This window comes from Aquarana catesbeiana, linkage group LG05 (genome assembly GCF_042186555.1).
Source record: "Aquarana catesbeiana isolate 2022-GZ linkage group LG05, ASM4218655v1, whole genome shotgun sequence".
Classification (NCBI taxonomy): Eukaryota; Metazoa; Chordata; class Amphibia; order Anura; family Ranidae; genus Aquarana; species Aquarana catesbeiana.
In genome coordinates this window covers 499,365,542-499,390,789 of record NC_133328.1, presented here as the reverse complement: position 1 = coordinate 499,390,789, position 25,248 = coordinate 499,365,542, and the positions used below count along the sequence as shown (strand labels likewise).

The following is a 25,248-nucleotide window of genomic DNA, read 5'->3' as shown; positions in this document are numbered from 1 at the left end:
CGCAAGAGGGATTCCAACATCAACACTGACCGTGTTGATGGGAGAATCTAGCGATTTTCTTTCCTGCAACTGGTGAAGAAATTCAGATAATCTATGGCCTGCCATTATTGAAAGTCAATGAGCTTTAAAACAATGCACTTTCCTATGTGTTTGATATCTTATGTTATAATAAATATGCATTCCCAAAATGAATACTGTATTAATACTGGGTAATAGTAATTTTGTATAAAAGATTATGTTGTACGCAGAAAATAAACCGAAAACAAATAAAAAATAGGGCTCTATGCAAACAGGATTACCTATGTGGCAAGCAGGATTATAATATATCTACTCACTGGACCACCAGCCTACCTTTCCTACAAATCCCCCAATGTTTCTTTCTGTTTTTCAAAATTTTCTTCAAGTTCTTTTCTTTTATCGTACATCACGGGACACAGAGCACCATAATAATGACTATGTGGGTTAAACGCTTACCTTTAGGTGATTGGACACTGGCAACCAATAGTAAGACAATTCCTCCCATAGAACCCCTCCTATACCGGAAGTACCTCAGTTTTTTCGCCAGTGTCTTGAAGGTGGTGGTCATGGCTGTTGAAGCTCTTCAAATTTCTTCAAAAAATGTCCCACTGAGGACGTTATAATCGGATCCATTCGGATGGCTTAACAAAGCTAAAGTGGATGGTACCCGAACCTCGGTTCAAGAACGAGGTATTGCTTGTAATGTGTCCTATATAGGCGCTGGACCCTTGTTAAGTTGGTATTCCTGGTCAATCTTGCCCAAGGTAAACCAGAAAGGGTGCTTTACAGGTCCAGGGGTGTGGACCCCAATATATGGGGGACCCGGTCCCTGAAGGTCCTTACTTAGAGGCGCTACCCGCCGTGATGGGGGAAGATTGGGCCTGGTAAGACAGGCCCTGTTGCTTGGGATGGTGAGTACTCCCTCTGGGATTATATATATATATATATATATATATATATATATATATATATATATATATATATATATATATATATCCCTTTGAAACTGCTGGTAACCTTAAGCCTGTGTCTGGGATTACAGATGGGCGGTTTGGCGCGCATTTTTTTTGAATACTGGTGTGCGCATGCGCGCGCCACTGGCGTGTGTGTGCGCCGTCGGTGTGCGCGTCGCAGATGCGCCGCGTGCGTCAGGACAGTGCATGCGCCGTGCGCTGGGCGTGCCGCCGGTCGCTGATACGCGTGCTCACTCTCAAGCTAATGCCTTATAGGCATGGAGCTCCTGGCGTGCACGTGGACAACACAGAGCGATAGTTGGGCACGTGAGTCTGGTGGTCTTGGACACAGTGGTGACAGGTTAAAGGCTGGTTATAGTTTGTGGGAAGTACTCCTTTTCTTCCTCGTGTGTAAGCAATGTCTTCCAGAAAACGAGGTATAGGGAACAAGGCAAGCACAGGGGTAAGAGTACCTCCTTTAAAAACAGGAGACCAACCCCATGCTGATGCAGCCTCAGTTTTTCCCGAAAGACCTGCGGCATCTGGCCTGGCTGAGCCATTGCATTTGTCAGGCATAGTGGCCACTACCAATATACCTGCCTCGGCTTATGTTACAAAGGAGCATTTGGCATCTGCCTTAGCGGGCCTTGAGGGCAAAATAGCTGGCATGATTGCCTCTGTAACACAGGGGGGGAGGAAGCGTAATAGATCTCCCTCCCCTGAGCCTGGGCCAAGTGGAGAGTCACTAGAGCACCAGGACTCTTATAGCCAGATGGGTCCAGGTGATCTGGAACCAGAATTGGCAGAGGATTTGGAAGAGGTGGTCATGAAGGACCGAGAGGAAGGAGAGGCTGAAGGATCCTCAGCTGAGGACTCTGGCTCTGAAGAGCCAATTTCAGCCTCCCATTCCCAAAAAATGTTTATCCAATCTCTAATTGAGATGGCATGAATTGGGTTTAAGTTACCCCCGGTTCAGGAGTCTGCACTCTCCTTTTCTACTTTGGGATCTTTGCGACCTCAGCAAATTTCCCAAGCGTTCCCTTTGCATCCGTTACTGGAGCAGGTGGTTTACACGGACTGGGAGCACCCTGACAGGATATACTTACCTCCAAAAAGGTTTTCTGTCTTATATCCTATGGAGGAGAAGTTCAGGAAGAAATGGAGCACACCTTTGGTGGACGCTGCCATATCTTCTGTAAATAAAAGTTTAACATGTCCAGTGGATAATGCCCAGGTATTCAAGGATCCGGCTGATAAAAAGCTAGAGTCCTTATTAAAGGCCTCCTTTTCGGTGGCTGGTGCAGCAGTTCAGCCAGCAGTTGCAGCTATTGGGATTTGCCAATCCCTAAAGGATCGCTTTAAAAGGTTGGTAAGGAACATACCTTGCCAGGAGGAATCTGCCGAGGAGTTATCAGAGATTCCTCATGCCTTATGTTTTCCAGTAGACGCATTGAAAGACTCAATCCAAAAGATGTCTTGTTTTGCGTTACTGTCAGTTCATATGCGCAGAGTCTTGTGGCTAAAGAACTGGTCTGCTGAGACGCCATGTAAAAGGCTACTCGCAGCTTTTCCATTCCATGGAGAGCACTTGTTTGGCGAGGATCTGGATAAATATATCCGAAAGATCTCTGGAGGAAAGAGTGCCCTACTCCCTATTAAAAAGAAAGGAAAGCAACCCTCTTATAAAATTCCTAATGCTCCAGGATCTAGTGCTTCTTCCCCTAAGCGGTATCGACGGCCTCAGCCGTCTGGCTTTAAAAGACCCCAGGGTCAGAAGAAGCCCTGGACCCAAAAGCCACCCAAGCCCAGCTCCAAGTCTACCTTGTGAAGGGGCGCCACCGCTCTCACGGGTGGGGGGCAGGCTTCAGCTGTTTGGGGAGGCCTGGGAAGAACTGGTTTAAGACAGATGGGTCATTCCACTGTAAAATACGATTACAGAATAGAGTTCCGGGAGATCCCCCTGAATCGGTTTCTGTACTCAAGGGTTCCGTCGGATCCAGAGAAAAGAAGATGCCTATTCCTAGCTTTACACCATCTGCTGATGCAGGGGATAATTGTAAAGGTTCCGCACGAGGAAAGATTCAAGGGGTTTTACTCAAACCTATTTACCGTGCCGAAACCAAATGGGGAAGTAAGGCCCATTTTGGACCTCAAGGCTCTCAACTTCTTTGTACGTCCGATCCTCCCGCATGGAGTTGGTTTGTTCAATAATAAAAATCCCTGAGAAAGGGAGACTATTTAGCGTCCATAGATATCAAGGACACGTACCTTCATGTGCCGATCTTCGGTCCACACCAAAGGTTCTTACGCTTTGCTGTAGAGGGCAGTCATTTCCAATTTGTGGCACTACCTTTCGGTCTGGCCACAGCCCCCAGGGTTTTCACAAAGATTTTGGCCCCGGTGTTGGCTTCCCTAAGGTCTCAGAAAGTCTCCGTAGTAGGATATTTGGACGATCTTCTTCTAAGGGAATGCTCTCGCCCCATACTGGTTCAAAACATGTCAAGAACAGTACGGGTTTTACAACGCCTAGGTTGGATGCTAAATATGGACAAGTCTGCTCTTTGTCCGACCCAAGCCTTGGTGTATCTGGGTCTGGTCTTGGACACTGCCCAAGAAAAGGTGTTTCTTCCTCCCTTAAAGGTTTCCTCCATAGTGGAACTTGTACAGAAGGTGAAATGCACGGCGCATGCACCGTCCTGACGCACGCGGGGCATTCCTTACCTTGGAATTATAATCCCATCCAATTATAATCCCATCCCATCCAACTTGTCAGATCTCTATAAACTTAACTACCCCCCCCTACTATCACGTATTCGGAAAGAATTAGATACTTGGAACACGACACCGTTACCCTGGTTTGGCCGCATCAACGCACTTAAAATGGACACCCTTTCCAAATCACTTTACATATTCTAGACGATACCTATAATTATCCCTAAACAATTCTTTAACTCCCTAATATCTATGTCCATACGCTTCATCTGGCAACAAGGGATGTCCCACATCTGCCATACCCTGTTAACATACCCCAAAACACGAGGCGGGGTAGGTCTTCCAGACTTTGAAATGTACCACAGGGCTGCCGTCCTCTCTAGGATCCTAGAGTGGTTCCCTCGTCCATTCCCCAAGGCATCTACTACAATAGAACAAGATCTCTCCATCCCCGATGTTCAGGCTTTGCTGTGGGGATATGGTCAAAAACTGTCTCTCCTATCAAACTCCTCCCTATTAACGACCGCAGCACTATACCTGTGGTACAAAAAGGGACTGTCAGCACTATTATCCACAGACCCTTTACCACTCACTTCGCTTTTTGACCATCCCAACCTCCCCCAGGGCATGGGATCCAACACAGTGGGCCTGTATCTACAGGCTACTTGGCCTACAGCAAACTCATTCATATATCCAACCGAGGGTAAACCCATTGTACCAGGAGAACGTGGTAACTGGCTTATAGCTCTACGTATATCTTCCTTCTGCTCAGACCTGTTCTCCTCCTGCCAAATACATAGACCCTTGACTAGCTACGAGCAGCTGTGCTCTCTCTCGGAAACACCTAAACATTTACTCTCCACTATTTACAAACTACTACACTCACTGACCCATGATCAACTACCACCTTATACCAGGAGGTGGACCACGGATCTGGGAAGGGACCTCTTACTGGTTGACTGGCAAAAGTCATTCCACTTTACACACAAATCCTCCATCTCTTGTTACACACAAGAGAAGAACTTTAAACTCTTATCTAGGTGGTACAGAGATCCCCAATCACTTCATAGAATTTTTCCATCTACCCCTACATCATGTTGGAGATGTGGAGACACAGATGGAAGCTATCTTCACATATGGTGGGACTGCAACGCCATAGAGCCCCTTTGGTCCCAGGTTTTTGCCATATATATAGTAGCCTTTACGATCGACCAACAACACCCACGCCAGAGATAGCACTGTTGTCCATGCTCCCGGGCTCCATACCCTCGCAAAAACGTACCCTACTTTGATTTTTTTCTTTCGGCAACCAGACAACTTATACCTCTCTTCTGGAAAACCAACCACCACTACGCCTCCTCTGTCCTCATGGGTCTCTATAGTCAATGATATTATGCGATATTATGGAAGAGATAATAGCCCTAGACAATGATACTTTTGATAAATTTAAAACTCTATGGCTTATCTGGATTGATTACTCCACTTCAGATGCCCTAAAAAACTTGCTAACACCGCCTAGTTAAACTGTGACCGGACCCTTCAGTGTGCTGCGCCAGGGCCTGCTCGCCTTCCCCAACCCTCCTTACCCCTATCTATTCCCTCCTCTCGATTTCTTCCCCCCTCTATCTTCTTCTCCTTTTCTCTTCTTTGATTCATACTACAAGGCCTCAGAACAGGTGATTCTCGGTTGTATCATACATCGGATATTTTACAACTAACTGTACATAAATTAAACAAAGCTAACATACGTTTATATATTTATATTTTACCGGCCTATATTCAAAGTATGCTGTGAAGACTGTCTTTTTCTTTTATGTTATTAATGTATTGAACGTACTATTGTAATATGCTTGGCAATGTTTCACCTTGTAAAAACCCAATAAAACATATTTGACTCTAAATATAGGCACCACATTGGCCCTACGCCAATCCAGTGGTACCATTCCTGTCATTAACCTCCCTGGCGGTATGATTCTGTCTGGAATTTTGTGCTGAAAGCGGTACAATTATTTTGCATGGAAATTTGATGCTATGTATTATAGGCCTGCAATTCTTAGTAATTACTTACTTAAACCTGACCAAACAAGACTCTAGTAGACATCCCAGATGTGATAAAGTTTGAAACACAAAATCATGATTTTAAATAATATAATTTTATTCAATAATGTAATACAAATGTAATACAATGTAATACAAACTAAAGAAATTTGTCAGACAAAGAAAATTCAGTAAACATCCTGAGTGTGATAAATTTTACAGCAAGGTACAGCACACAGTCCCACGTCACAATCCGGACAAAAGAACCTGCTTTCTTTTCGGATTTTTTTCCCTTGTCATTTCTGTGTGAACAGCAAACGGTTGGCGGTATATAGTCCATAAAGTGCCGACCTGTTAGGCGTTCTGGGTTGGCAACACCAACAGCACGTCGTCCAGGTCTGTTCGCATCAACTGATGGCTTCTGGTGTTTGGCAAAAATCTGCTCAGCCACCTTCCAGATAAAATCTGAATGAACAAGAGGCCTGTCACTCCCTGCTCGGTACAAGATGTAAGCGTTCCAAAGGCATTGTTCCAGAAGATGCCTGAAAATCTTTTTGTAATATTTTTTCTGCTGTTTCCGCATAGTCGGATAAAAGGTCATTGCCTGATAAGCTCGGTCGACACCTCCCATAGTGCAATTATAGTCTATGACGACTTGCGGCTTCAACACATCTTTCCCACCTTTTGTGTGGACCGTGGCAGTGGAGGTATTGTGCACAGTGCTCATGAGACACACGTCCTTCTTGTCTCGCCAACGTATTGCCATCATCTTACCCTTCTGCCAGGCAACCATTTCTCCGGGTTTTAGTTTTTTCTTTCCAAACATTGATGGCATGTCACGTCTGTTAGGCCTAACCGTACCATAGGCATCCGTCTTGTTTTGGATCAAAATCTCAAACAGTTCCGGCGACGTATAGAAATTGTCCATGGTCACACAATATCCCTGGTTCAGTAATGGCTCCAGCAGTGTAAGGACAGATGATGTGGCCATCCCATAATTGCTGTACCTGGGGTTGAACTTCGTGCCTTTACCGGTGTAAATGACCGAGTTCCATATGTATCCGGTGGATGACTCGCAGAGCATGTATGATTTGATGCCAAACCACGCTCTTTTGGATGCAATATACTGGATCCAGCTTAGGCGTCCTTTGTAGGCCATCAAACTCTCATCCACGCTGACGTCCCTTTCTGGCACGTAGGCCCGCTGGAAATTGTTCCCAATAATTTGGCATACCTCCCAGATTTTTTTTAGCTTGGGCGCAGGATGCGTGGCCTCATCAAACTCTTCATTGTTAGTGAAGTGAAAATATTTCATGATGAGGGAAAAACGGTATTCGGACATCACAGTACCAAAAAACGGAGTGGCCAATAACTTGTTGGTGGTCCAGTACCATTTCTGACGTGGTTTCCCCACCACCCCCTGAAGAATAATGAGTCCGAGAAACAGCCAGATGTCCTCTTTAGTCACCGGTTCCCACCTTCTGCTTCGGGAAAACCTGGCATGCAGCGTATCGGATTGCTGCTGTTGGTAGCGATTTGTCTCTATGACAATTTTTTCAATTACCTCCTCTGTGAGAAATAATTGCAGGTATGCCAGAGGGTTGCCACGCTCAACTTCGACCTTCATCCCAGGTGATCCAGTGAAGGGAAATCTTGGGGGCGCTACCTGGTCCGTATCGCACTCAATAGGGCACCAAGTGCGCACATCGCTGATGTCAGGTGCAGGATCATCACCGCTGTCATCGCTGTCACTTGTCAGCTCAGTGTCAGACGACAAATCTCCCCACGACTCGCTATCACTGAGTTCTGGGAGCAACTCCATGTCGCTGTCGCTGTCATTCAACTGCTCCAAAGGCGGTTTTGTAGCGAAATGGCGCTTTTTGGATTCCATTTTCTCAATATTTTATTGGGGGCAAGGGGCACTGTATCAGTGAGATCTGAGATGATACAATGCAATCCTCTCAGATTACACTGTATCACCTCTTTTTATATGTGTGTTTTGTGTTTGAACTTTTGAACTTTGAATTTCCCGCCTAGTTCCGCTCCCGTGCGCCGCTGCTGCTCGCAGGGCACGGAACTAGGAAGTGAGATGCTGGCGATCACAGCGGAGCACAGCCGAGGACACTGGAGGGCATCGCTGGAACCCAGGAGAAGGTAAGGGCTCCGCTGGATGCTCTGCAATGTTACCCCGAGCGTGACTCGGGGTTACCGCTCCTGACAGTAAAAGTCAGACCCGAGTCACGCTCGGGATTACCGCCAAGGAGGTTAAGGAGTCCCTAAAAATTAGATACAATGGCTTGGAAATGACAGAGCTCAATTCTTTTAGAATCCGTGTCCTAACTACACATACTACAACATATCTTGTATCAAACTTGAATGCATTTTGTGGAAAAGAAGTTTGATTATGGTAAAATGAACTAAGAGGCAGCTTTTCTGATTCTATTTTCTTTACAGACACACGTCATTGGAAACCGTTGTGTATTGTTATACAATTTAAAATACTTTATAATTTTTTTTTTAAACATTCTTTGGGTATAAAACCATACCAAGGGTCCTTTCACACTGATCAGTTTTTGATGTGTTTAGAAAGTGGAACAAAATGCATTAAAAATATATCCCTTTAAATCCTGTGGAGCTCTTCACACCAATATGCTGCAGGTGCAGTGCATTTTTAAAAGTCCTGCATACTGCATTTTTGGTGCATGTTCAAAAAGTGCACCGCAGTTGCATTTTTTGTGTGCTTTTTGAGTCGCATGTCCATATTTCACAGTTGCATGATTGGAGTCAGGCAACCAGAAAACACACCAAAAACGCATCAAAAATACATATGAGTTTTTACAACGTTATTTTCAATGAAGCAGTGTGAATATAAACTTTCTTTTTCAAATATATAGTGCGTCATGTTATATCAATAGAAATGGCAGAATTACAATCCTTTTCATTTTGAGTGGCATTATTGTTAGTCTTACATTAGTTTCTCCCTTTCAATAGAGAGACCCTACTCTAGCAAAACAATTATTCAGTTCATTGTTTTCTGGAATCCTGGAAGAAATGGAGATCAAAAGTAGCTCATCCCACAAGAACAACATCGTTACAAAACTGCTTAGTCAGTTCAACCACTTCTTGAGCAGCACGGTGTCCTACTTCCCACCTTTCATTGCCTGCATCCAGGTAAGTATAACAGACTTGTGCCATTCCACACATTGATTACCTTTATAAACTGATTATTGCTGGGACATGTTAAATATTCTGATTTCATGGGTTAGGAGGGCCAATTTTTGGGTATTATAGTTTTTTTGCCATTTTTCAGGTGCACTCCTTTTTAAAGCTCAACATATTTGGTATGTTTGTACTTAACACAGGGATTGATTTACTAAAACTGGAAAGTGAAAAATTTGGTGCAGCTCTGCCTAGAAACTAATCAGCTTACAGTTTTTTTTTTTTCTTGTCAAAGCTGAATTAAACAAACTGAGGTTAGAAGTTGATTGGCTACCATGCATAACTGTCTGTGACAGCAGCTGGAGCCAATGGTGCCACTGCTGTGTCTCAGCCAATCAGGGAGGGAGAGTCACGCATGGTCGAAACACTCATGGACATCGCTGGACAGCGATGGACCTCAGGTAAGTATTAGGTGGGCTGCTGCACACAGAAGGCTTTTTATCTTAATGCATAGAATGCATTAGGATAAAAAACCTTCTGACTTTACAACCCCTTTAATGTTATCAATGCGACAGTTGTGCAACAGTCAAAGCCAAAGTCAACAGCCAAAGTCGCACCCATCCAAAGTTGCATCAAAGTCGCAATGGAAAACGTACAACTTAGAAGTTGCACAAGTGTGACTGGAGCCTTATGCTGATTCTTGATTGAGAATGGTTTTGATCAGGAGTTTGAATAAAGCCTTATATTTAACAGAAAATTTAGAAATTATATTATTAAATTAAATTAACTTTAAAGTTTTCTTACTGAAAACATACATTTGATAAACAGTAGCGCAGATATCAAGAGATGTAAAAGTTTGCCATTACCATAATTTTATTGTATGGCTCCTCTGCTTTCAGGCGTCTTAAGTGCGTTTTCATGTAAATAAAAAATTGTGCATTTTAGTATGCGTGGGCAAATAAACAAAAATAAATTGCTCTGGCAGCAAAAGAGTTAAGGCTCTTTCATATCTGAGCATGTTCCTTTCCCCTTTTACACAAGGGACAAGATATTTGAACTGCCATCCATTGTTAAGCTGGCCATAGACATCTAATTTTTTTTTGACAATTCCTGCTGAATTAGCTGAAATTCAATTCAAGGGTGTTTTCTGTCAGCACCACCTGCTTCGAGAAAAGTCCATTTGAAAGAGCCGAGTCTTCAGGCAGCTATGGGTACTGCCGCTGTCTGCATACAATAGCTACATTGTTACATTCTTAGTAAGGTTGAATAAAGACACCAGTCCATCCAGTTCAACCTGAGTGAGTGTGGGTGTGTGTCTACAATTATCCCTATTTATTTAAGGTACCCATATAGTGCCTTCAATTTATGCAGCGCTCCACACATACATCACACACTCACATCGGTCCCTACCCTCAAGGAGCCCAAAATCCAAGGTCCCCAACTCATATTCTTATATTAGGGCCAATTTTGGACAGAAGCCAATTAACCTACCAGAATGTCTTTGGAGTGTGGGAGGAAACCGGAGTACCCGGAGGAAACCCACGCAGGCACAGGGAGAACATGCAAACTCCAGGCAGGTAGTGTCATGGTTGGGATTCGAACCAGCGACCCTTTTTACTGCTAGGCGAGAGTGCTACCCACTACACCACTGTGCCACCGCAATGGTAATTTAGGTAAGCTGGTAATTTGGTTCCTCCGTCCACAGTGATTCATGTTGATGGGGGAATAGATTGATTTCTCTTGTTCACTCCTAGGCTACAATGATTTTTTGATGTTTTTTCTTTTTCTTTTACCCATTCTTCTTCTTTTGGGAAAGTGCAACTTTAGCCTGTAAAAGGAAAATAATCTGCTTCCAGTGTGTTTTTTTTTTCTGGTGCTAGTATATTTGTTTACTTTTGAATAAGGCAAATTTTTCCCCTGCAGAATATGTGTTATCATCAAATTGAACTCCTTGACCTGAACCCAACAAGTGTGAGCACAAGTAGTATACAAAGCCTGCAGCAGCCACTGGGTATCCTGCTGCTGGAAAAAGGACTGCAGCACCTGCAGCCACCAGGGGAGCCGCCAGCAAAGAAGATGCGGGGCAGGACTGAGCTTCCTCCTGATGTCATCAGATGGCTACAGCTTGCAAGGTATGCAGTACAGAAAACAAAAAAACATGTTTGTGTTTTTTTTTTAATTTACGTTTACAGATTAAAGTAAATCTATTTATATCCTAGGTAATTCTGTTTTAGCACATGGTGCAAAAAAAAAAGTGCATAAGCTAAGAATACTAAACTGAAAATTCCTTTTAAAACTATCATTAGATCCAAAGCTATAGGTAGTTAAGCTTCTATACAAATCTAGAGTCTAGCTTAGCCTGTCTGATCCTGCCTCCGGAGCCTTCTTTTTGGTCTGTGAGGCTGTCCATCATATTCAAAGACCATCAAAGACAATGCACAGAGCTGCCCTGATCCTCTTCTTCTTGGGTCCCCTGCTAGAGCTCTGGGCTTCCCCCCCCCCTTCTGAGTGCCCCCATTGTAAGCCGCTCTCGAGCCACCTCTGTGTGTCTATGGGAGACAGAGTACGGCTTAGTCCCACCCCTTATGCCCGTACACACGGTCGGACTTTGTTCGGACATTCCGACAACAAAATCCTAGGATTTTTTCCGACGGATGTTGGCTCAAACTTGTCTTGCATACACACGGTCACACAAAGTTGTCGGAAAATCTGATCGTTCTGAACACAGTGACGTAAAACACGTACGTCGGGACTATAAACGGGGCAGTGGCCAATAGCTTTCATCTCTTTATTTATTCTGAGCACTTTGTCCGTCGGATTTGTGCACACACGATCGGAATTTCCGACAACGGATTTTGTTGTCGGAAAATTTTATATCCTGCTCTCAAACTTTGTGTGTCGGAAAATCCGATGGAAAATGTGTGATGGAGCCTACACACGGTCGGATTTTCCGACAACAAGGTCCTATCACACATTTTCCATCGGAAAATCCGACCGTGTGTACGGGGCATTACTCTCTCCTCTCTGGCTGATGGCTTTTGCTGCTGTGTCTCAGCCAATGTGGAGGCAGAGACCCGGGAGAGCAGCGGCTCTCGTGCACATCGCTGGATTGCGATCGGCCTCAGGTAAGTATTGCGGGGAGGGGGGGTCTGGGGGGAAGCTGCATGCAAAAGGTTTTTTACCTTCATGCATAGAAGCTCCACTTAGGGAAAGTTGAGAATAGTATGTAATTTCTATATGTCTGTGTCTATTGCTATTATTGACATTCATTTTTCACTGAAGTTACCCGCTGCTTATGTGTTTTTTTTATTGTTCTATACTACATTTAAATTGGCTAGGGTTGTGACAGGTTTACTTTTATTTATCTGTTGTAAGATGCTATCTCTTCTCATAATTGAAAACAGAGGTGCGGGAAGGAGACTCACAGTTTGCTTTTTAATAGAAAGGTCCACATTTCTTTCAAAAAGGAATACCATTTAAAAGATATCAACGTATGTGGACATATCGCACCACACAGTAAAGTGTCTTGCAGCTCTTTGGGAGCTATGCTTATACACTAGATGCACTTCACACCAGCCACACATGAAACATCAAAAAAAAAATCTTAAAATTGTGTAGCACTCCCTCCAGTAGGTTGTGTCATGTTTCAAAACATTTTAGGTTGTGTCATGATAAAGATCCTAGCCTTTTGGGGGGGGTTGAAAAAGTTCAGAAACATTGGAAAGGTTGCAATTTTATAAGGAGATTAGTCAACGGGAATCCTGGTGGGATACATAAAGCAAGAACATAAGTGACCAGAGGTCTCAATATAAACTTTGATTTAAAGGATCACTAAAGATAATAATTTTTTTTTTAAATAACAAACATAAAATGCATTAAGGTGAAAAAACTTTTACCTTTACAACCCCTTTAAATTGCTTCATTAGTACTGCATACTATTAATTCTGAATTCTCTTAAAGGATAAATTCACCTTACTGAACATGTTACACCCTATTTAGGGTGTAACATGTTCAGCATCAGACCTTCTCCCCCTGATCCCTCCCCTCCCTCCTCCTCCCCCGTGTGGCAGTGAGCCATGGATCTTCTCCCCCGTACTCGCTGCAGCAATTCAAAGAGAGCATCGCCGCGCAGGGCTCTGCACATATGGCTGCGTCATTGATTTACAGACCCCTGTGAATCAATGATCTAGAAGTACCGACATCCTTTGCGGTTGTCGGCTTGTAGTTCTCAATTAACTACCATGGGGCTGTTCAGCGCTGTGGTAGTTAATTGAATCTTCCCATCAAGGTAAAACTGTCTGCCTGTACACTGTACGGCAGACAGCTTACACTGACAGTCTGCAGAAGACCTACATGGCATCAGCAGTCTGCTGATCGCTGGTGCAATGCTTTTCAGGCTCCTAAAACATGTGAATGAACACACTACAGTGCATCCGAAAAGTATTCACAGCGCTTTACTTTTTCCACAATTTGTTATGTTATGGCCTTATTCCAAAATGAATTAAATTCATTATTTTCTTCAAAATTCTACAAATAATACTCCATAATGACAACATGAAAGAAGTTTGTTTGAAATCTTTGCAAATTTATTAAAAATAAAACCCCGAAAAAACATTTACATAAGTATTCACAGTCTTTGCTCAATAATTTGCACCTTTTGGCACCAATTACAGCCTCAAGTCTTGTTGAGTATGATGCTACAAGCTTGGCACACCTATTTTTGGGCAGTTAATCCCATTTTTCTTTGCAGGACCTCTCCATCTCCATCAGGTTGGATGGGGAGTGTCAGTGTACAGCCATTTTCAGATCTCTCCAGAGATGTTCAATTGTCTGGACTCTGGCTGGGCCACTCAAGAACATTCACAGAGTTGTCCTGTAGCCACTCCTTTCTTATCTTGGCTGTGTGCTTAGGGTCACTCCTGTTGGGGGATGAACCTTCACCCCAGTCTGAGGTCCAGAGCGCTCTGGTTCAGGTTTTAGTCAATGATGTCTCTGTATATTGCTGCATTCATCTTTCCCTTAATCCTGACTAGTCTCCCAGTTCCTGCCGCTGTAAAACATCCCCACAGCATGAAGCTGCCACCACCATGCTTCACTGTAGGGATGGTATTAGCCAGGTAATAAGCAGTGCCTGGTTTCCTCCAGATGTGATGCTTGCCATTAAGGCCCAAAGAGTTCAATCTTTGTTTCATCAGACCAGAGAATTTTGTTTCTCATGGTCTGAGAGTCCTTCAGGTGCTTTTTGGCAAGCTCCAGGCAAGCTGTCATGTGCTTTTACTGAGGAGTGGCTTCCATCTGGCCACTCTATCATACAGGCCTGATTGGTGAAGTGCTGCAGAGATTGTTGATCTTCTGGAAGGTTCTCCTCTCTCCAAAGAGAAATGCTGGAGCTCTCTGAGTGACCATCTGGGTCTTAGTCACCTTCCTGACTTAAGGCCCTCCTCCTCCGATTGCTCAGTTTGGCCAGGCAGCCTGCTCTAGAAAGAGTCCTGGTAGTCCCAAACTTCTTCCATTTATGGATGGAGGCCACTGTGCTCATTGGGACCTTCAATGCTGCAAAAAAAATTCTGTACCCTTCCCTAGATCTGTGCCTTGATACAATCCTGTCTCGGAGGTCTACAGACAATTCCTTGGACTTCATGGCTTGGTTTGTGCTCTGACATGCACTGTTAACTGTGTGACCTTATATAGACAGGTGTGTGCCTTTTAACCACTTCAGGCCCGGAAGATTTTACCCCCTTCCTGACCAGAGCGTTTTTTGCGATTCGGTACTGCGTCGCTTTAACTGACAATTGCGCGGTCGTGCGACGTGGCTCCCAAACAAAATTGATGTCCTTTTTTTCCCACAAATAGAGCTTTCTTTTGGTGGTATTTGATCACCTCTGCGATTTTTATTTTTTGCGTTAAAAACAAAATAAGAGCGACAATTTTGAAAAAAACGCATTATTTTTTACATTTTGCTATAATAAATATCCCCCAAAAATATATAAAAAACATTTTTTTTCCTCAGTTTAGGGCGATCGTATTCTTCTACATATTTTTGGTAAAAAAAAAATCGCAATAAGCGTTTAATAATTGGTTTGCGCAAACGTTATAGCGTTTACTAAATAGGGGATAGTTTTATGGCATTTTTATTAATAATTTTTTTTTTTACTAGTAATGGAGGCGATCAGCGATTTTTATTGTGACTGCGATGTTATGGCGGACATGTCGGACATTTTTGACACATTTTTGGGACCATTGTCATTTATACAGCGATCAGTGCAATTAAAAATGCACTGATTACTGTGTAAATGGCACTGGCAGTGAAAGGGTTAACCACTAGGGGGCGGGGAGGGGTTAAGTGTGTCCTAGGGAGTGATTACTAACTAGGGGGATGGGCTGTATGTGTGACGTCACTGATCTCTGCTCCGATGACAGGGAGCAGAGATCGAGTGACACTTGTCACTAGGCAGAACGGGGAGATGCTGTTTACAACGGCATCTCCCCGTTTGTCCTCTCCGTGAGGCGATCGCGGGTATCCCCGCGGCGATCGAGTCCGCGGGACCCGCGACCCGACTCACGGAGCTCCCGGCCGGCGCGCGCACGCAATGGCACGGCGGGCAATTCAAATGGACGTACAGGTACGCCCATTTGCCCAGCCGTGCCATTCTGCCGCCGTACATCGGCGTGCGCCGGTCGGGAACCGGTTAAAATCATGTCCAATCAACTGCATTTACTACAGGTGGCCTCCAATCTAGTTGTAGAAAAATATCAAGAATGATCAGTGGAAACAGGATTCACCTGAGCTCAATTTTGAGTGCCATGGCAAAGGCTGTGAATATTTATGTACATATGATTTTTTTTTTTTTTTTTTTTAATACATTTGCAAAGATTTCAAACAAACTTCTTTCACATTGTGATTATGGGGTATGGTTTGTAGAATTTTGAGCAAAATTATTAATTGAATCCATTTTGGAATAGGGCTGTAAGATAACAAAATGTGGAAAAAGTGAAGCGCTGTGAATGCTTTCCGAATGCACTGTATATTGTCAAAAGTATTGGGACACCTGCCTTTACACGCATATGAACTTTAATGGCATCTCAGTTTTAGTCCGTAGGGTTCAATATTGAGTTGACCCGCTCTTTGCAGCCATAACAGTTTCAGCTCTTCTGGAAAGGCTGTCCACAAGGTTTAGGAGTGTGTTGATGGGAATGTTTGACCGTTCTTACAAAAGTGCATTTATGAGGTCAGGCACTGATGTTGGTCGAGAAGGCCTGGCTCGCAGTCTCCTCTCTAATTCATCCCAAAGGTGTTCTGTCAGGTTGAGGTCTGGAATCTGTGCAGGCCAGTCAAGTTCCTCCACCCCAAACTCTCTCATCCATATCTTTATGGACCTTGCTTTGTGCACCTGTCCACATCATTTGGTGGAGGGGGGATTATGGTGTGTTTTTTTTTTTTTCTTTCAGGGATTGGGCTTGGCCCCTTAGTTCCAGTGAAGGGAACTCTTAAAGTGGTCGTAAAGGCACAAGTTTTTTTTACCTTCATGCATTCTATGATTGGCTTTTGGCAGCAGCGGGAGCTATTGGCTCCCGCTGCTGTTAATCACAGCCAGTGAGCCAATCAGCAGACGGAGGGGACGGGGCTGAACCACGGCTCAGTATGTGAATGGACACAGAGCCATGGGTCGGGAGCGCGCCTGCTTGGTTGCCCCCACAGTAAGCTGCTTACTGTGGGGGCACCCGGCGGGAGGGAGAAGCTAGGAGTGCATGTTTGTTATTTTAAAAAAACAAACAAGGCTTTAGTATCACATTAAGGCATCAGCATACCAAGACATTTTGGACAATTTCATGCTCCCAACTTTGTGGGAACAGTTTGGGGATGACCCCTTCCTGTTCCAACATGACTGCACACCAGTGCACAAAGCAAGGTCCGTAAAGATATGGATGAGCAAGTTTGGGGTGGAGGAACTTGACTGGCATGCACAGAGTCCCGACCTCAACCTGATAGAACACCTTTGGGATGAATTAGAGCGAAGACTGTGAGCCAGGCCTTCTTGTCCAACATCAGTGCCTGACCTCACTAATGCGCTTCTGGAAGAATGGTCAAACATTCCCATTGACACACTCCTAAACTTTGTGGGCAGCCTTCCCAGAAGAGTTGAAGCTGTTATAGCTGCAAAGGGTGGGCCAACTCAATATTGAACCCTATGGTCTAAGACTGGGATACTATTAAAGTTCATGTATATGTAAAGGCGGGCGTTCCAATACTTTTGATAATATAGTGTATATATACTGTATGTATATATGTATGTGTGTGTGTGTGTGTATATATATATCTATATCACACACACTTTTTTTTTATAGGTGGGGTAGGAATTGTATCATATATAATATTTTTATTATTTATTTATATATAGGGGAATTAATAAAGTTCATTGTATTGTTTCTTGGAGTTCTAATAAGTTTCTTTAACCTCTTCGTTCTTGCGCTATAGCTGAAAGATGGCTACATCGTGGGCCTAAATTGCCAGGAGGGCGTCCACAAGACTCGGCTGATCGGAGTAAGGGGCCAATCCTGACCCCTTACCACGTGATCAGCTGTCAGCCAATGACAGCTGATCACGTAATGTAAGCAGAAACGGTAATTGGCTATTTTTGTTTTCTCACGCTGACAGCGTAAGAAGAAAATAAAAGGCCGATCATCGGCTTCTGTCAAAGAGACATCAGTCCTGAACAGGGAGAGCCACTGCCCCCTCATCTGTGCCCACGAGTGACACCTACCAGTGCCCATCAGTGCTGCCCACCAGTGCCCATCAGTGCTGCCCACCAGTGCCACCTATCAGTGCCAATCAGTGTCCATCATTGCCACCTAATAGTGCCTTTCAGTGCCACCCATCAGTGCCACCTATAAATGCCCATCAGTGCTGCCTTATCAGTGCCTATCAGTGCAGCCTCATCAGCGCACATCAATGAAGGAGAAAAATTACCTGTTTGAAAAATTTTAAAACACACTATGAAAACTGAGAGTAAAAAACAGAAATACCTGCGCTAATTTGATGATGTCATAAAGATAAGAAGCAGCCAGCATAAATTTGTTTATTATAAAATCAATACACATATAAACTAGGTATGCAGTGCCAATAAGCCGTGTTCAAATGATAGTCCATGACAATAAAAAGAAGTAGCCCCACACCAGCTTCAGTGTGAACACAGCACACCACACCACCGTGTTTACAATCGATCTGCTTACCAGAAACATGGATATAACAGGCTCATGTCATAAATCATTTGTCAGCATCTGTATGGATCGCCAGGCTGTGGACAGCTTCACAGCACAAAATGAAAAAGCAACCAGTGGGGTGGCTCACTTTAGCAACACAACTCCAAACTTACTTGTAATCAATCCACTCCACTCAGCTCGCCAATCATGGGAAATATGCTATATTGTCAGAGTTCAGATTCACAGACATGTTAGCAGAGTCCAGTCCTGCAGGCACAGCAGCCATCTTCACTGCTGGGCGAATTTTATATAAGTTGTCATAGTTTGGATAATCTCGGGGAGGGCACTAGGTTTTGTTGCTGAAGTGAAGGAAGCACATAATCATCTCATATTGGGATCTGGGCATTACTGAAGAAGGAATAGGCATGGGGTGGGTGGACCAGTAGGCATGTCCTTCTTTTTTTTTTTTTTTTTTGTAAGCCCCATGTTAAGGAAGAGGCCAATAAACAATTTGAATTGCTCCAAAGATTTCTCCACTCATATGGACGGGCATAGGATGAATGGAGGTTGTTATAAATATACTGCTTGGCATAAAGATTTGTCTGTTCCACAGTAAATTGAAGCAAAGAATAAATTAAAAAAAAAAAAATTTCAGAGAAATTCTCTGTATCGTCCTGCACAACCTGGCTGTGCGGTGAAAGGGGGAATGCTTGCTGATCCCGAGTTGGAAGGCAGCTATGTTAGGTTGGCGTGAGCATTTGGGAGGTATGTTGTGGTCCTGACTCTTGGAGGATGCGACACTCCAGTGTTGGTACTTGGGGGTGATACTGCAATGCTGGTACTGGGCATTTCATCCCGGGGTCTATCGCTGGCAGCTGCCTGGTTTTCTGAGCGCTGTACCCTTTTAGGAGGAGCCCTTTCTTCCTCCGATTCGGTCGCCGATAGACTGCTTTCAATCAGTTCAAACTCTGAATCGGAATCTGACTGTGAGAGCTCCCCGCTGCTGTCATGCTTGGGATCTGAAACGCCTCCTCACTGATGTAAACTTTTTTGGACATGCTGCTGATGGTGGGTGTGCGACGGGTACTTTGGTGATGGGCTGGGAGACGGGTACTTGGGTGACGGATAACTGCTGACAGTAACTGATGGGTGGCAGGGGGCGATCACTGGTGGGTGACTGGTGACGGTCACTGGTGGGTGACTGGTGACGGTCACTGGTGGGTGACTGGTGACGGTCACTGGTGGGTGACAGGTGCACCTCTGATGGTCACAGATGGCAGTCTCTGATGGTGACCAGTTCACTTTATGGGCACTGATGGGTGACAGGTGCATCGCTGACTGTCACTGATGGCAGTCTCTGATGGTGACAGCTGCACTTTATGATTACTGATGGGTGACAGGTGCACTGCTGGGCACTGATGAGGACTGTTACATTGCTGATGGGGCGATGTGACAGGTTCTCTTTATTCTGTGCTTTGGTGCAGTACAATAAAGACACGTATCGGTAACTCACTGATCCTGGCTCTTCTCTCCTCACACTGGAAAGCCAGTTACCGGTCTGTCTTTACATTTGTAAACAGCTGTGAATGGATAATATGGTAAACAGCTGAGGTCATTGGCTGTTTACCCCTGTCGGTAAGGAGCTGTGTCCTGGGGACACGCTGCCACCAAAAGCGCTGCGCGCTTCCGATCACTTTTGAATGAGTCTACGTCACCCCGGAACGAGAGCCGCTCCACTCCTTCGTCATTGTAATATACGGCGGACTGGAGGCGGCTAATATAGATTGATTTTGGGTAACAGTATTTGTGGTATTAACCACTTTAATACCAGCCACTTTTACCTCCTTCCTGCCCAGGCCAATTTTCAGCCTTCAGCACTGTCGCACTTTGAGTGACAATTGCGCGTTCATTCAACACTGTACTCAAACTAAAATTGTATCATTTTGTTCACACAAATAGAGCTTTTTTTTTTTTTTTTTTTTTTTTGGTGGTATTTCTTTTTCTTATATATTATTGGACACAGAGTTAGGCTAATATTCATTACCTACTGGTTATACTTCATCTCCAGGTGGATGGACACTGGTAGACCAAAGGTGTTTAGACAGGAAGTGATCCCCTATATAACCCCTCCCATACAGAAAGTACTTCAGTTTTTATCAGTGTCTGCAAGGTGGATGGCACGGTTGTTTAAGCTCTCTGAGCTCCAGGTCTTTAGTCCTACAAACGGTTCTTAAATGAATCAAGGGATTGACCGATCGGATCCATTTGACAGAGGCTCTATATGCTTATGTAGCGCCCTCTACTTTTAGGTAGGTGCTATAGTGGCATTTTGGTAGTGTAGGACTTAGTTGCAGGTAAATTTGGCCAGGCCTGTGGTTTTTCTAGGCCTGGTTGTTTTGATTCAGGAGTGGGGGTGTTAGGATAGCCGGGGGTGTGGCCACCAATGCTTAGGCTCAGAGATACCTTCTCTGCTAAAACTGGAGATTGTTCTGGAAAAGCAGAGGATGGACTGAGACCTGAGTGGCAGGGAGCTCATGTGAGAGTTCTGACCAATCAATGATTTGCTTGGTCGACAGGAGGTCTCTCATATAAGCTAGGGTCACATGTTCCGGAGAGGAGGTGGTGGAGTTTGGGAGAGGGCGAGGCCAGGAAGGCCGAGGGCCTGGGGCCCTGGAGGAGGAGAACCTTGAGCATGCCTTCAAGGGAGGTTCAGGGTGGAAGCCTGAAGCACAGAAAAGCCAGCATGTAGAGCTGGGGAAGAGCCGGGCATTCCCATGCGGGGAATGTACTGTGCAAGCAAAAGGGAAATAGGAGTGAAGCGGAGGAAGTGAACTGGCAGATCAACTGTCTGTGACCAAAGAACACAGCGTTGATTGTGGAGAACAGGTCAGTGAAGCTTAAAGAAGCAAGTGCAGGAGCGAGTGAAGTAATGTGCTGTGTGGCTACGGGACACAGTACAAGAAATAACAGACAGTAACTTCCAAAGACTGAAGGGTGTTAGTATGCGAGTCATGAAGAAGGCGGTGCAGGCCTTTGACCATAAAGAATTAATACTCCAAAGGAATCATATCAGTCAAGCAGAGGAACTATTCAGAGTAGTACCTTCTGTTCAACTTGGGAGCACTGTACAGGGGAATTTACAAAGTGGATAGTCCAAGTAGCCCAGAGGGATCTACAAGGGTAAAATTCAGGAACCCAAAAATGGCTACAGTTATGGATTATACCCTCATAAAGTGGGGTCTGGTGGAGCATCTCATATCTACCCATAGATAACCCAGAACATCCCCGTAAACAAAGCGCAAGAAAAACTAACTATTGACTGTTTGGTGTGTTATACTTGGTGATGGAGAGGTCAGAAGCGGGGTGAATGGCAAATTATGTACTACTCAGCAGCCCCTACGGGGGTACCGCTACACTTAGATAAATGGTACCCGAGCCTCGCAAAGAAGACACAAGATCCTGCAAGGTTTTGCCTGTAATGTGGCCTCCGGGCATTGGATCCTGCGAAGTGGAATCCTGGACACCGCAACGCCAAGGCATTCCTGTGGGGTGCTGTACAGGTCCAAGGGAGTGGACCATAAACATGAAAAGGGTACCCAGTCCTTGAAGGTCCTCAAGTGACAGAAACCCGCTGTGATGGGTGAAGATTGGACTCTTAGTTTCTAAGCTGCCCTGCGCCTGGACAGGTAAGTGAAACCACTTTATTTACTTATTGTGGGGTGTCCCAGTGATTGTAACAATCAGTCAAGCTAGCTAGAGGCTGGAAACCTGTGTGCAGTGGCCATACCGGGGAGTTTTGGGCTAGCTTTGAGTGTTTGAAAAGTGTACCTTTTTTGCTTATGTCTGGCTGTTTTTTACCTGTATGATGGAGCAGGACGGTGCGCCATTTCGACTTGGTTTGTCATGGCGCACGTGCGTTGGCAAGAGCGCCGCTGTGCTCAGCAGTTTGGCGGCCATGGCGCACGAGGCCTAGCAAAGCCACACATGCGCCATATCCTTTATCTAGGCACACGAAGATTTGCGTTATACGCAAATACAGCCACGCCTGTTCGCCAGGACCACGCACGTGCGTGCACAGGCTAAAGGTGCTTAGCAGGATTGTTGCATAGGGGCTTGGTGAGGCCTAGTAAAGGGTTTCCCTTCTGAGGTGTGTTAATACTACACCCAGGTACTCTCTTTTTGTGGCTTGTAAATGTCTTTAAAAAAAAAGGAGCGGGACTCACACTACAGGGAAGGGCACACCTGTGTCGTCAGTAGTTCCTGATTAAACTAGTCGTATTCCTAGTGTTGTATTCCCTGAAGGACCAGAGGCTTCCGGTCAATCTGAGCCGCAGCGCCTATCTGATATTGTGCATACAGTCAATGCTGCTGCTTCACCCTTTATCACCAATGATGAACTGTACTCGGCCCTGGCTGGGTTAGAGCACAGGATTGCTGGCATGATTGCCTCCATCCTGCAGAGTGGCAAGAAGTGTGACAGATCTCCCTCCCCGGAGCCTCCTAGTTTGGAGCAGGAATGGGTTGAGGATGGGAAGGAGCTAGGAGCTCAGGATTCTGTGGAGGGCCTGGCGGATGAGTCTGCTTCTGAGCAATCTCGACAAGAAGATATGCAGTTGATGTCTGCTTCTCAGTCGCAGAGGCTTTTGATCCAGACTCTTACCGGGATGGTTCGTTCTGCCTTTAATTTGCCTCCTGCAGATGTTACTGAGCCCCCGCAGTCCTCTTTGGGGTCCCTGAGGCCTCTTCAGGCCGCACAGGCTTTCCCCTTACACCCTCTGTTGGAACAGGCGGTGTATGCTGATTGGGAACATCCTGACAGGATTTTTGTTCCTCCTAAGAGGTTTTTCCTTTATATTCCATGGATGAAAAGTTTAAGAAGAGGAGCGTGCCAGCCATAGATGCAGCAGTCTCTTCTTTAAACAAGAACTTAACTTGTCCGGTAGATAACGCACAGGGCTTGAAAGACCCTGTTGACAAGAAATTTGAGTCATTATTAAATGCTTCCTTTTCTTTGGCCAGTTCAGCTATTCAGCCAGCTGTTGCAGCAATTGGTATCTTCCTGTCCGTAAAGGATCAGGTCAGATGGCCTGACAGGCCTATCCGGGAAGGATGATCTTGCTGAAAATGAGACAGATATTCCTTGAGTACTGTGTGTTGCTGTTGACTCCTTAAAGGATTCAATACAGCAGGTTTGTTGTTTAGCTCTCTTGTCTGTACATACAGTAAGTGCAGACTTTTGTGGCTTAAGAACTGGTCAGCTGAACTTCCTTGTAAAACGTTATTGGCAGGTTTCCCTTTTCATGGGGAACATTTATTTGGTGGTCATTTGGACTAGTATATCCAAAAGATTTCCGGAGGGGAGAGTTCTCTACTTCCTGTGAAGAAAAGCACCAGGCGTTCCTCATTTAAAAACCTCAGGGACTGCTTCCTCAAGTGTCTCAGTGCCAAGGCAGTTTCTGCCACCAACAGGGTGCTAGAGCCAGGGGCAAGGCCAGGGCCAGAAAAAGCCCTGGGTCCAAAACTCTTCTAAACCCAGCACCAAGCCCTCCTTTTGAGGAGACGCCCCCACTCTATCAGGTGGGGGGAAGGCTGCTGCACTTTGCGGACATTTGGAGAACAAAAGTTCTGGACGAGTGGGTCACCTCAACTATATCCCACGGTTACAAACTGGAGTTTACGGGGGTTTCCCCCTAAGAGGTTTCTAAGATCCTGCATTCCCTCAGATCCTCCAAAAAGAGACTTATTGTTTCAGGCACTGCATCATTTAGTGCATCAAGGAGTGATTGTAGAGGTTCCTGTAGCCGAAAGAGGCGTGGGGTTTTACTCGAACCTGTTTACTATTTAAAAACCAAACGGGGACACAAGGCCCATTTTGGATCTAAGATCCTTGAACCAGTATCTACTGATCCAGTCTTTTCGGATGGAGTCTGTCCGCTCAGTAGTGGCCTCACTCCAGATGGGAGACTTTCTAGCCATAGATATAAAAGACACATATTTACATGTACCTATCTTTCAGCCTCATCAGAGGTTCCTGCAATTTACAGTAGAGGCACGTAACTTTTTTGCTATAGCTCCCCCGGGTGTTCACAAAGGTCCTAGCACCAGTACTGGATCTTTTAAGGGCCCAAGGCATCTTGGTACCTCGGGTATCTGGACAACCTCCTGCTCAGAGATCACTCAGTAGGCTCTAGAACAGAGCATAATATACACAGTGCGGTATTTGAAAAGCTGTGAATGCTAGAAAAGCTGTCACTAGGAAGATCTATCATAAGGTCTGGAAGACTTGTATTGCTTGGTGTGAAGCCAAAAAATGGCATCCTCGTAAATATCTGATTGGGAGAATTCTCTCTTTTCTACAGTCAGCTGTGGAAATCAGATTGGCTTTGAGTACCATCAGAGGTCAGATTTTGGCCCTGTCAGTACTCTTCCAAAGGCCTTTAGCCTCCCATTCGCTGGTCTGAACCTTTATGCAGGGGGCAACTCATTTGCTTCCCCCATTAGGTCATCTATGTGTCCTTGGGACTTGAACTTGGTGCTGTCTGTGTTACAGAAACAACCATTTGAACCTATCAAGGACATTCCATTAGACTTGCTGTCACGCAAGCTAGCATTCCTGATGGCCATCACCTTGGCTAGAAGGGTGTCGAAGTTGTTGGCCCTTTCATGCAGGGAACCATACTTGATCCTTCACCACGACAGGGTTGTGTTACGACCCGTTCCATCCTTTTTGCCAAAAGTGGTGTCAGCCTTTCATTTAAATCAGAACATTATTTTGCCTTTTTTTTCCTCTTAGCCTCGTTCGGTGGAAGAGAGACGACTGCATTCTTTGGACGTTTGTCCGGGCAGTCAAGGTTTATTTGTCTAGATCTGCGGAGATCTGAGGATCAGACTCCTTTTTTGTTTTACCAAAAGGACCCAAGAAGGGGCAGGCAGCTTCCAAGGCTTCCATTGCCAATTGGGTCCGTCAATTGGTCATTCAGACCTATGGTCTGAAACATAAAGCTCCTCCCTTTAGAGTGAGAGCTCATTCTACCAGGGGTGTAGGAACCTCCTGGGCTTTTCGCCATCAGATATCTGTGGCTCAGATTTGTAAGGCTGCTACCTGGTCTTCAGTGCATATGTTCACAAAATTTTACCAAGTGTATGTTCGAGCAGCCGAGGATTCACA

General features: G+C 45.0%; 1 protein-coding gene across 2 annotated transcripts in view; it reads left to right on the top strand.

Annotated features, from left to right (window-relative positions):
• PRKDC (protein kinase, DNA-activated, catalytic subunit) overlaps nucleotides 1-25,248 on the top strand; it is a 712,087-nt gene that overhangs the window by 466,724 nt on the left and 220,115 nt on the right. For both annotated transcript variants that reach the window (XR_012244521.1, XM_073631567.1), the window contains exons 62-63: nucleotides 8,712-8,891; nucleotides 10,803-11,011. Coding sequence is in view for 1 of the 2 variants with exons in the window: in XM_073631567.1 (XP_073487668.1) it covers nucleotides 8,712-8,891; nucleotides 10,803-11,011 (389 nt within the window). In the remaining variant the exon portion in view is untranslated. The remainder of the gene's footprint in view (nucleotides 1-8,711; nucleotides 8,892-10,802; nucleotides 11,012-25,248) is intronic.